Source organism: Dermacentor andersoni, chromosome 6 (genome assembly GCF_023375885.2).
Source record: "Dermacentor andersoni chromosome 6, qqDerAnde1_hic_scaffold, whole genome shotgun sequence".
Classification (NCBI taxonomy): Eukaryota; Metazoa; Arthropoda; class Arachnida; order Ixodida; family Ixodidae; genus Dermacentor; species Dermacentor andersoni.
In genome coordinates, this window is record NC_092819.1 from 104,954,570 (window position 1) to 104,968,176 (window position 13,607).

Genomic DNA, 13,607 nt, shown 5'->3' on the forward strand with positions numbered 1-13,607 from the left:
GTCTAACATTCCGCAGCCGCCACCAAGCGAACGTGTTGAGAGACGGTGCATTTAGTCAGCTGCGGCATTTCACTGGCATAACGGCTGCATGCACGGCTTCCGTCGTTAGGGATCTGCTGCGCCTGGGGCCGTAGCGTCGTGCTGCTTTTAAAAACTGTGTTAGCTAGCGTGAAAATTTGCCGCTGGAACCGAGCACAGTCCGTTTGGAAAATACCCACCATAATGGATTAACCTTGCAGCCTCTGGGCATGTGCACTGGTGAGTAAGAAAGCACTGCTTAGCATTTTCAACTTTTAATTTCTTTCATTATGCAAAAAAGAGGTGAGGCTTGCAGACAGGACACAAGAGTAGAGAAGTGGACAGCACGAACGCCGACTATCAATTGAAGGGAGCACTGAGGCGAAAAAAGAAAGACACAAAACTCATCTGCGCAAGCTCAGGAATGCCACGTGTCAGTCGGGTACATGTTCCGGTCTACGTGAGAGATAACTGTTAAGGCATTTAATCTCTTCCTTATGTAAAGTAAGCGAAGGCTGACTCACGCACGCACTTCCGCTACTATAGATATGCGATGTCTCTACCATAAGATGCGTATCATTATTCTTATTCCTATACAATATCGCACATTCATCTAACTCTGGCGTGCAGTTACAATCTTGGCAATGTAGGGAAAGATTAGAAGGCGATCCACCGGTTAACGACCTTTTATGTTCCATTAGCCTCTGATTGATACACTGTTCCGTTTGTCCTACGTGGAACTGGCCACAGCTAAGGTGAATTTTATAAACCACAACCATACGACAGTCAGTAAAACTGTTGTTCTTATTGTGCTTCACTGGACAAATATCTGTTCTTTTTTTGCCTTTTACCTGCTCCTTTTTCCTCTGTACAGCAGCGCATATCTTACCTAGCTCATTGGAAGCAGTGAAAGCAACATTAACATCATATCTACTTGCAACTTTTTTAAGCCTGTGCGACGCTGCATGAATGTACGAAATAGCCACTACTCTTTTTTTGCTATTACTGCTTTCTGTAACCACGTCCGTCCCCCTCGAAACCGACTTCTTTAGGCGCTCAGTCACAGTGGCCACTGCTACACTAGCATAACCTGCTTCTAATAAGCGCCGGACCTGCGCATTAAAAAGTCTGCATTACATCACAGAACTTACGAGCAGATGATATCTGACATCAGGGAAGTGCACCACCATGCTCTGGAAAGAGGGCACAACATTATATTTCAATGGATTCCTGCTCACTGTGGCATCGTTGGCAACAACCTAGGTGACAAAGCTGCCCGGTCAGCCCACGAAGATACCCAGACGCGTCCAACACCTTTGGCGAGGTCGGATGCTGCCAGAGAACTTCGCCTACTTGCAAGCAAAAAACGGGACCCATAAACTGGACCCCACGCTACGGCTGCTACTGCCATCTAGCCTTTCCCGCGGTGAAACAACCTTGCTGTTCCGCTTGTGGCTGGGAGTGGCGTTCGCGAACGCATACTCCTATCGTTTGGGAATGTCCGAGAGCCCGATGCGCGACTCCTGTGGGCGCGAAGAAACTATCGAACACCTATTGTGTACGTGCCCTCGCTACAATGTACACCGCCTCTCTCTGCGCGCAACTTTACACCGACTGGACTCAAGACCGCTCACCAAGTCTGATTCTCGGACCGTGGCCACACCCGTCACTGCCAAGAAAAGCTACTCGTGCACTAGTGCAGTACTTGAAGGGCACCTGTTTAAGAGACCGCTTATAGTGTCCCTGTGTATAGTGTCCCTCTCACACGCACTCAGTGCTTACTCTCTCCTTTTTTCCTTCTATTCCCCTTTCTTCAACCCCCGTGTAGGGTAGCAAACCGGGCGCTCTCCTGGTTGACCGCCCTGCCTTTCCTGTCCTTGCTTTCTCTGTCTCTCTTTGTGGAAGATAGTTTCGCTTCTCTAAGTTTATATAGATGTTCTTTGGTGCTACGTCCTTGTGGTTCATTGCTTTATGCATTGCTGTTCCTTTCAGTGCCGCCCGGCATAGTAAGGCATTAATGTCTTGAACCATGTTTTCAAAGAAGAAGACAATCTAAGTTTTGTTCGATAAAAAAAAATAGCTGTTTCACCCATAAGACGAAGCATCGACTGCTACAGCAAATTAGTATACAATTATATGAAGTAAGGATAGTAGTTTTATCGGGTGTATAAACTTGGAAACATTCGCTTACCAAGGAATTAACAATCATGTTAATCGGCACCGGCAAACTGCAACACGTCACACTCTGTGAACGCGGACACTCGCTTACAGAACGCTGACTCGAGCAGCAGCAGCGAGCAAAATGACCTTCGGGATGTCTATCGCTTCAGCGCAAACAGCGGAGAGAAAACAGCATGCACAAAGATAAGAGCCGTCTGCAGATCGCTTTCATGATACGGCGCGCGCGACCTTGCGTCGCCATGCAAAGTACAGAGTTGCTGGCGGAGTAGAAACCTCCCCACCCCTTCCCCGTAGCACTGCCACCCCACTTTCCTCCGCTGCTTCGCGCGCGAGATCGAGCCGCGTTCGTCAGCTCCACTTCCGCCCGGTCGTGAAAGCAGTTGCTGCAGGAGCCCAACACCGCCCCACTCTCCTTCTCTGCCTTCCCCTCACGACCTTTCGGGCGACCGAAGACGGCGCGTTTGCTCTCCGCTTTTCTCCCTCACGCGCGCCAGATTGATCCGCCGATCGTCGGCTCCCCTCGCGCACTTTCACCCGCACATACAGCATACGGCGTTCGGCGACGGTGCTATCGCCCTTGGACTTTATGTGGAGCTATACGGCGACGGCAAAAATGCCCTTGGGATGTCCATATACTTGCTAACGCAATCAAATATGGCACTACCCATCTTGCGATGACGGTCGACACTGTTACAATTAGCATTGAAAATATGAACCGTCGAACCGTGTTGCAACCGCCGAACTGCGTCGTGTATGTGGCCTATATGCAGCCGTGCTGCTCTCTCGCGTTCCCTCTATACACGCTGCGCCATCTTGCGCGGCCGCACCGATGTTTACCCGTTGAGAATGTGGGCGACTGCATTCGAAGGTTGCCTGAATATGATGAGATGCGTTCAACTCCACCATGTACGAGATAAATTCAAAGGGGCCCTGAACCAGTCTTTATCGATGTGGAGAAAGACAGTTGAAGTAAAAATATGCTACTTCAGAAATACTTTGCCGCCAAAAAGTACTTCAATGCGTTCAGCAGAAGCGGAGTTATTGGCAATCAAACACGGCCGCCGCTATGTTCCCGTTCCAACTTCAGTGCCTTGCACTGCGAACGCTACGGCGCAGTGGGGCATGCCCACAACGCTCCGCCTTCTAAATGTCACCGTGGCGCGCCGTTAAAATTTCATTCTGGTTGTTGACGTAGGCGCCACGACTTTCACCTTTGGTGGCTACGACACACTAAACAAGCCAAACGCAGTTGTCAAGCCGTGGTGCGCTTAACCAGTGGACTCGTGGCAACACCCCGTGGCGGCCACGGTATCTACGGTATGCAGCCGACCGCATGAAGACGTTCATTTGAGGGATCGCCCGACGTTTTTGCGCAGGCGCGAGTACGAGTGGGTGCAAGATAAAAAATTCGGGAGCTTTTCCTCATTGAATATCTGTCTTTGTCAAGGTACTACGTAGGAGAAATGTCTGTGCTCGTGTTGCATGCGTTTGTCCCGTAGGCATACCGGCATTGCGGAGTGCGGTCGAGTTTACGCTCCAACGCTCGCTGCCTGCGCGGTGGGGCACTGGGCACGGACACCCCATTTCGTGACCGCTGTGTCTGAAGGCAAGTCGGACAGACATTCTCGTGTCTGCGGCACTGGTGCTGAGTCATTCATGCCGGAGTGAATCTTTCTTGCCCCTTACGGCGCTCTACCTTCAAAAAAACATCACTGATTTTCCGGGGGAGCAGTAGAGGCCCGGCATGCTCTGCTGGTGCAGTATCTTCGCTCTTGGCACGCTTTTCGCCTGCTTCTCGCGACTTCTCAGAAGCATCTTTGAACCCACAACCATCGCAAGGTTATGGGTTCGGTTCCCACCTGCGGCAAGCTGTTTTTTCATCCACTTTAATTTCCAATAATTGATCGTTTCTTTATTCCATTTATTAAGCACAAGCAATTTCCGCTATGTTCTCCTTGATGTCAGTGTTTGTTGGCTTCTGATGATACTACTAGTAAATAAGAACTTGTCACTAATCCGCACCAACTACCTTCTTGTTCCCTCAGCGCTGCCTCCAGAAGTACTGGACGCCCTGCATGACGATCCGACCCCTAGGCACCTCAGATTCCCCCGGAGACTATCGAGGATACAGGAAAGTTATTACTGGCCGCGCCTGATCGCCGACGTTGCCCGTTACGTCAAGACAAGGCGAGACTGTCAGCGACGCAAGACGCCACCGACAAGGCCAGCGGGATTACTACAGTCGACCGAGTCTCCTTAACGACCATTTCAGCAGATCGGGATGGATTTGTTGGGACCCTTTCCGACGTCAACAACCAGAAATAAGTGGATCGTGGAAATACGTGGCGACGGACTACCTCACTCGCTTCGCTGAAACCAAAGCTCTGCCGAAAGGTAGCGCAGCCGAAGTGGCGAAATCCTTCGTCGAGAACATCCTGCTGCGACATGACGCCCTAGAAGTCCTCATCACCGACACAGGAAGGGCCTTTACAGCGGAGTTCACCCAAGCCATTCTTCAGTACAGTGAGACAAAACACAAGAGGACAACTGCCTACCACCCACACACCAATAGTCTTACGGAGAGCCTGAATAAGATTCTCGTTGACATTCTAGAAATGTACGTTGACGTCGAACACAAGACCTGGGATGCCGTCCTGCCGTACACAGCCTTCACTTCCAACACGGCGGTGCAAGAAACAACACATGTCGCCCCGTTGAAGGTGGTCTAAGGCAGGAACCCGACGAGAACTCTTGACGCCATGCTGCCGCACGTCACCGACGAAGAGAATCTTGACGTCGCCACCTATCTTCAGCGCGCCGAAGCACAACAGCTCGCCCGGTTACGGATCAAGAACCAGCACCGTACCGACAGCCGACACTACAACCTCCGACAACGCTATGACGAGTAGCAGCCCGGCGACCGTGTTTGGGTTTGGACTATACGCCGACGAGAACTCAATGAGAAACTATTGCGACGTTATTTCGGACCCTACAGAATCATCCGAGGTATTGGCGAACTAGACTATGAGGTCGTGCTAGATGGCATTTCGCAATCACAGCGGCGCCACGCACGATCTGATGCGGTTCAGGTGGTGCGTCTTAAGCCCTTTCACGCACGCTAACGAACTTCCTTATTTTGTTGTTCATATGCTACGGGTGTTTTTGTTAACTACTTTCGTTTGTTTGCGGCATCGGGTCGATGCTATTTAAGCGGAGGGTATTGACAGGTGGTACCTGTTTATCTTTATCGGGCGACCCCGTTTCACCGCCTAACAAATGTAATCGCAAATATTATCGCCGACGTGTATCGGAAGTTTCTGGAATGTTATCGACGGTTCCATCCGCTGTTTGTCATCGAACTTTCTGTAATCTGATTGTATGTATGCGCCACGCGAATAGTATAGAACTTTGTGGGAGACACGCGGGTCCTAGCGATTACTCTGGAGCATTCGACGACTGATGTATAAAAGCCGACGCGCTGGACCCGCTGATCAGATTTTGACAATCGTCGACTGTGTTCGCCGCTGTCGCCGTTCTTTAAGTGTAGCCTGTTTTTGTGGACACAGGTTCGCCCAATAAAAGTTAGTTTCGTCTTTCACAGCATTGCTACTATAATCTTTATACGTCAGTACCACGTGAAATTATGTACGCGATCCAGCGACCGTTAGCTTAACAGCAGCTAGTATTCTGGAACCTACGTTGATAAAACCCGCAACCAGCATAGCTGCACACTGGGATCGCAGTTCAATAAATGAAAATCGCTGAGACTGCTAAGTCACCGTATAAAACAGCACACATATATTGACGTCCAACCCACCTGTTTAATTGCTTCAAGGTGTGCATCGATGGTACGACGTTCCTCTGGCGAGAAAACTGCCACGGAAGCCAAAGCAGCCACCAGGAGCTTGTAACTGGCCTCGACTTGCACAGCACAGTAGCGAGGTTGTACTGCCCTCGCCAACTCTGCGCTTCCAAATAAGGTCTTCAGAACGGCAGCGGGATGAGCAACTTGTCCGTATGCGTACACGAACAGCCACGATAGATGACGGAGCAACGTGGTGTCGTCGTAAGTGCTGATGATGCTGAGCATGGCATGTAGTTTCGCAATGTCGTTAAGCAGCAGCAGTTCATCAATACTGAAGGCTGGATTGATCCGTAGTGTCTTCTTGATTACGTCGTGCACGTGCTCGGCCGTGACGAGTTCAGTATAGTTAGCCACATCGCGCAGTGCAAACACAGCGGGAAAACGTGTCATGTGCGTGCCGGCCCGCACAAACTTTTCGACTATGGAATGCATTATTTCATAGACCTCCATGATTTCCTCCTCTGTGACCAAGTTTGCCTCGTCACCACCGAAAATGCGAACCAGCGCATTGTAAATGGCCACAAACTTGTTCGCTGGAACTTGACCGAGCATGGCGTACCAGTATGTCAGGAATTGATTGGTAGTAATTAAAATGCGGCGCCGTGGATCATCTATGGTACCCGGAAATAGCTGCACTTTGAACCAGAGATTTATGTTCCAGTTAAATGCAAGATCAAATAGGACTTCCAAAGGAGGCCTTGCCTTGGCTTTTCCGGGAAATACCAACCCATGAGCGCGCATAAATAACAGAAAGGTTGGTACATCAGAGCGCATCTGCGTCATGCAACTCTCGAACATTGCGGCCACTTTCCTCCCCACCGGCAGCTCGATGGAGGCCTTCCGTACGATGTCCTGGAAATTTGTACGCCACCACATAACCATCTCTGAGAAGGACGACTCTGAGAGCCCTCCGAAGCGTCTCTCGGGCTTCCAGTTCCCGCAGACATACGCTGCGAAGTTGTCGCATGGGTCTATGCTTTCGTCCAGCTGGTTCCTCAAACGATCCCTGCGGAGTAAATACAAAAATTCACGTCACTTATCTCTCTCTAGAAACGAATGGACACTGATCGGTTCATAATAAATATCAGAATTATCAGAATAAATAGTATCACGTATATCATTTTTCATGATGCAATATTCCAGTGCTGTCCAATAGACATATGTAGCTTCAGTGAAAAAGAAAGGCCGTATACATTACTCAAACATTTTATCCTAGCTACCAATCTGTTGACATTATTGGTAGGGCAAATTTTAACCAAACCTAAAAGGCAACTCCGGCGATTTTTCGATGTAAACGGATGTCGATGAAATTCCCTGGGTACGTTTCTCTGTACACTTTCGTCATGTCCTAAAAAAAAGCAAGTTTGAAAACTGCACAGGTTTTTTACAAATGAATTTAATTAATTGCTACAAGCCACATTGTCCATGTTGTCAGGAGAGTTCCATGCTGAGAATGCCGGGATTATGGAGACGACAGTTACGAGAGCGTCGAGGAATCGACGGGTGGCAAGGTGGTGCACGGCGTCAAAGTTGCTGTCGCGAGAACTTGCGTTCCCTGTAGACGTGGTCTGCACGAACTTCATCCCTCGCCATCCGAACACACAGTTTGAGCCGATGTCGATCGCGTTCAGCCTAGGTTAAGCCTATATGTCACAGTCGCGTAGTTATTGTGTCTGTTACTGGCAGACCTGAGCGACTAACCTGAAGCTAATTAAGGCATCAGGATGAGGAAAATTCCTTTTGTAGTTCAGTTTTGACCATACGGATTTGAAATAAACCATTCCACATTTCGTACAGTGCACACACGAAAAGTGAGAAGCGACGGCACGGAGCAGTATCGACATCGGTACGTTGCAGTTTTCGAAGGAAAGCTTCCGGCTTCACTCACCAGCACTTCCCTAAATGTTTATGTATTGACATGCGGACTCACTATTTAGCTGTCGAGATGCACTGCTTGCCTCGTATCTCAAATGGGTAACAAGCGGAGGCCTCTCGATACAGCAGCGTAAGCAACCGCCTCGTTCAGTTGTCAACGGTTTCTGTACTGGCATCGGCGTTTACTGCGAGAAAGGTACGCGTTCTCTAACTGAACGATCATGCGCGCAAAGTCCTCACCTACGTCAACTTTGCGGAACATATTGTGTGCATGAAAAGAGTACGAAGAATGACAAGTAGGCAGCATAACAACGCTCCCGTACTACGGTCTCCCGCTCGGTGTTTTCGAAGATGTGTGGTCGCTCGTATTAGTGCGATTCATTGTGATGCAACGGTGCTTACTTGCCCAATATCTGTCTATTTTGATATGTTCTGACATTAATTGATGTCAGCAATGAGCGGCTAGCATTATATCTCAAGCGAACGAGGAGTTGTCGCTGCACCTGCCGATGTGAACAAATGCACCGTTCGGTGCTTTGGACGGTCAGCAGCGTTCTTGTGGGATACAAATGCGTAAAGTCGTGCTCCACATCTTACAGTGAGCATGCGAAGCGCTTCGCTCATGAGGGGTAAAACACCCAAAATAGCAAGCAGAACGATATGTTGCGCATGGGCGCTGGCTCTCGTGGTTGCGGGTCGAATGCCAACGGCAATTGGTGGCTATTGAATTCGTCAGGATCATAACTGTCGATATTTGACAGATCCGAAAAGCTGGTGCAGCTGACATTTTCACCGGATGGTCCGGCGCGGTGACGATTCTGCCGAGCGTCTACTCTTTGCAGCCAGCGGGCGAGACCGGCATGCCTTGCGCGCCTTTCCCTGTGTGTAGAAACTCGTGATGCCACACGAAGAGGTTCGCACGGCTGCTTGGTCAGGTTTCGGTTTCATTTTTGCGCTGTTTTGCCTATTTAAAATTATTTCCCAATTTGCGTAAGAATTCTCCTATCATGCGTGGTACAGGGAGGTCTCGGGAACCTAAATATTCCATTACCTTGGCATGCTCAAAAAATCGCCGGAGTTGCACTTTAAGCTCGGCACAATATTAGCGAAGGTGACCGACGATTGATAAAACAGCATTCATTTCTGCCGCGCAGTCAGTTCTCGTCGATATTTCGTTTGTTTTCAGCCTTTATTCCAGGCCTTCACCTGCTATACCAACCGTTTGTGAATTCTGCTGCCATTTCAATGGTCTTGCCACACTAACGTCCCGGCCGGCTCATCTTGTGCCGAAGTAGCTGCCTAAGTACCCGGGTCCTATGTTGCTATACGAGACTGCACCCAGCTGCGCTGCTCCCCCGCTTACTCTCACTGTTTCGACTGACTGTGTCTGCGTAAGGTAGGTGGCTGAATCATCGACAAATCAATATCAATGTGTGGACAGTTGGGCTAGTTTCGGTATTGGCATTAAAGCGTCGCCATTTTCTTGATATCCAAAGGAAAACTTAATACATTTTGCTTATTTGACTATCTTTTCAACCTACAGATTAGTAAAGTGATGCAATTTTGGGTAGAACTAAAACGTGCTTTTGCCAATTTCTTTTTCGGTGTCCTACATTTGTATTTAGTTGCTTTATTTGTTTTGCCAACGGGTGGCGCTTTCGCTGTTATCGCTTTTAAAACCCCTTTAAGTCCGTAAAGTAGCGACACTCTCCTCCTCCGCCTTCACTCCTCCTCGTTTCTTCTCTCTTTCACGATCCCTCCTCGACCGTGGTGCCACCTAAACTAGTCGAGCGTAGTAGCGGCGCCAACATGCGCTCCTCGCCACTACGTAGACGCTTCTGAAGAAAGAATGGCGCTTATGCATGGCGCGAGGGCACACGTGATGATATTAGGCCAATAGCGACGCAGCGTTGGCCTCAGCCAGAGCGCGCGAGGAGGAGGCGGCATTCTTGAAAGCGTGACACTACTTTACGAAGTTTAAGTGACTTTAATCGCTTTGGCTGTGATTCTGATAGTCAGCTCCTGCGGCTTTCAATACAGATGCATGTTTGTTCGTGTAATGTGTGGTTCAATATTTTATTTCTGTGTCCGCGAATATCCTGGCATTGTCGGAAAAACCGAGGAAAGGTCACTAGGCATGCTGCTTAGCTGTGTGCTTTGACAACGTGGGGAGGAAAACCGAAGTTTTCATTTTCCCACCGAACACGAGATAGGGACACTTTTTCTGCAATCATTATAAAGCAAAGCAGCGCTATCCTTATCAAAAGAGCTAGAGTAAGAAACAACGATCTTCCGCGGTTTCTTTCTAGTGAATATCCTCTTGGTTTCGCATGGCACATTTTTTTTCTGCGCTGTTGTAACAAACTGAAGCTGCCTGTTGACAGTTGTTCATCAGTCGAATAGTGCCAACTGACGCGCAGGTGAAAATCTCGCTTCAATATGGTAGCGACAGGGGTCTAGCAAGGGGGGGGGGTGGCTTATGGGGCTTGAGCCCCCCCCCCCCCCCTCCCGAAATATTTTCGTGCTGTCTATGCTGCACCAACCAATGCAACCCCTGGCGCCGGAAATAATTCTGGATTTTTGTCTAAAATATCTTTTTCACGCTCGAAAAAAACATTTCACCGCGAACATTGAGAACATTGGACTTGATTTCGCGGCAACGCCCATGCACCGGGAGTCACATAGAGCAAGCAGCCCCATCCGAGTACAAAGTTTCAAGGGCGTTTTGGCGAACGGGGTCGCTGCGGCATCTCGCAGAGTCGACGGAACCTACGGAGCGCATGGATGTCAATTCCGAAACTTTATGGGTATAAGGTTCCCATAAACTTATCATGTGAAAGAAGCATTGGCATGTCCAAAGTTGTTCTTTAGATATTCAATTGCGGAACTTCGGGGGTTTAATGTTGTTACAAAGATTTGACGCCAAAGGTGCATTGACTTTTCTAAAGTCGTACATCGCAACATACAACGAGACAAGCCAAATAAACACACTATCAGACAAGTTGTCAACGCACGCAGCGAGGTCCGATGAGACGAAGCATTGCGGTGGTTCATTTGTGCCGAAATGTCACAGAAAAAATATCAACATTTTTTTTTACCTACGCCAAAGCATCCATGTCAAGACACTAAAGCCAGCAAAGGTAACTATGTGCTATTTATTTTTTTGCTTTGACTTTTATTCGCGAGGGCACATTGAGCATCTTCATTTTTTTTTTGTTCTCGCAACCCTACCCGCCGGGCTGCCAGAGCCTACCAGAGCGCATGCGTTTTTCTCGTGTTACCCCGACCACCGCGCGGCGCACTTTGGTGGGCGTTAGGTTTTCTCTGGCCGAGTGGATTTTTGACTGGCAGAGCTTTGGACGCTTTCTGGCTAGCACACGAGAAAAAGAAACAATGGTTGCTCACCGCCATCACTGTGGGGACTCAGCGGATTGAACCGCCTTCGCCGGAGCGCAATCTCTCCGGAAAGTCTTGTATCACCGGTGCAGGATACCGAGCAGTATGCGTAAGGTTTTTGGTGGACCAAGCCTGTCACGTTTTCTTCGATATGTCCATGGAATTATGCACCGGATGCACCCCACCAAATCTCCACCAAATTCTCATACCTATGCAGATATTGTGATGTACTAGACACCCTCCAACACATGGTGTTGGTGTGCCCACACCGCGAGAAAACCAGTCAAGATGATGCCTCAGAACCACTACAAGCGATCGAAGAAACGTGGGAGGCAACGTTAAAGGCACAGAGCCTGGAGGATCAGCGAGGTCTGGTGGACCGGGCCCGGGCTGTGGCATTAGCGAACGGCTTTCTGGACTAAGAGAGTCGCACACCTAGGGCGAAAAAAGAACACTTTCTCGCTGTTTCTCACAATAAAAGTTCATTCCTCCTCATTTCTCCTTCGGTAGCCACATTAGGTGCCCAAAGTCGACATTCAATTGTGGCCAAGATACTTTCCTTTGCGTTTTTTTTTTTATTTTGGTGCCCCCGCCCCACAAAAGCGAAAAAAAGACATTGTTGCGGCGCAGCGAATTGTAGTATGCAGAAAGTTCGATTTTGTTACTTCTCTTGCGGAAAGTTATGGGCCATGGGACGCTTCAGTTGCTGGACACTTACATTATATTATTGCGATAACAATTATATGGGCCATCCAGGCGCATTGCTGTCGTCGCCCTCATGTTCTGTATGAAGTCCAAGGGCGATAACATTGTGACCGCGCGCCGCATGCCGTATGTGCGAGTGATAGCGTGGCGGGGGGGGGGGGGGGGGGGGTCATGGTTGAGTCGACGATGGTGGCTCAGGGCCAAATAATGAAATCTTCCTTACCTCAGTAAGGAAGCCGTCATTGCGGTGAGGCTGCCCTATGTCACTCTGAAAGCTTCCTTACTGAGGGGCCGTCGGTGAAGGCTTCCTTAGTGCTTCCTCAGCATAAAGTAGCTCCAAAGCTACCTTCATGCGTCCTTACGCCGATCCTGGCCCTGAACGAGCGCTTCACCTCACTGTTTAACCACGTGACCTTTGCTTGTGCCTGCGAGCTGTCGCCCACCTGCGGAGAAGCGCGAGCACGGTACGTCTCGCCAGGCGTGTTCGTTTCAGTCACGCGTGTGGCATGAAAGCGTTGCTAGGCGTTGCTAGGCGTTGCACGACGCCGGCGTGCCAGCGTTGATGGAGCACATCAAGTTTAGCACTGTAATGCGCTACTCTTTATAACTTTAGTAAACAAGCCTAGAAGAAAGCGTGCACGCTTCTCTATATTACCTCTTCAATTTAAAGATTGTGCGACGATACAACATTTTTTTATTGAATAATGGCGTTCGCATAAAGCTTTTAAGCGATTATCTCGAACCCAGGCATGCGGCAACTGCTCCTTCCGTGAAGATGGGTGAAGGAGCTTTCAGAGTACGCTTGCTTCGGTCCTTCGCTGTAAGGAAGCCTCACGTAAGGTTAGAACGCGCTCGAATGAAAGGGACGTTTCATTGTTTGGGCCTCAGTCTTGTGTGCGCAAAGGAGAAAAGCGGGGAGGAATCACGCCGCCATCCGTCGCACGCGATACATCGGGGGGAGTGGAGGGAATGGGGGCGGGATCTGGGATCTTGTGAATCTGTCATTGCGCAACATGTTTATTTGCCTTGTTTGACGCATTATGTACAGTGACTTTTTCTTAGTTACGCACATTTATTGGAGACTCGTGCGTATATTTATATATCTTGTGGCGAGGTTTTGTTTATACATTTAGTGAACTTTGTTTCCAGTCACATATTTTTGCCCTTTATCAAGCTGTATCTTCGCATTTGTATATTTAATAGTATCTTCGCATTTCTAATGAACGAGGGCGAATCAAATGAAAGTGAGCCTATACACCCCGCGCAATTATGGTTCAGTTCATTATCTGCGAGGCATGCGCGTAGCACACAGGCATCTCTCATTTACAAAAGTAACACGCCGGTGTGAAGATAAATGTTCTTTAATGCTCTCATAGACTGGGTTGAACATGATTGGGTGACGTAATGCTCGCCGTCACGCTCCAGAAGTTCAGCAGCGTGGTGCGGTGACGTTTTTGACAGCTGAAGTTGCTTCCTAAAAAGAAATTAGTCGCCGTATTGCTGCCGTGTACGTTGAACATTGCATTTCATTGGCGACCGTGAAGCGTTGGAGCAAACGGTTCAAAGA

General features: G+C 49.0%; 1 protein-coding gene across 1 annotated transcript in view; it reads right to left on the reverse strand.

Moving 5' to 3' along the window:
- The window catches only part of LOC129382409 (membrane metallo-endopeptidase-like 1), a 75,399-nt gene that overhangs the window by 30,023 nt on the left and 31,769 nt on the right, over nucleotides 1-13,607 (reverse strand). The window contains exon 4 of the mRNA XM_055066290.1: nucleotides 6,017-7,070. Coding sequence (XP_054922265.1) covers nucleotides 6,017-7,070 — 1,054 coding nt within the window. The remainder of the gene's footprint in view (nucleotides 1-6,016; nucleotides 7,071-13,607) is intronic.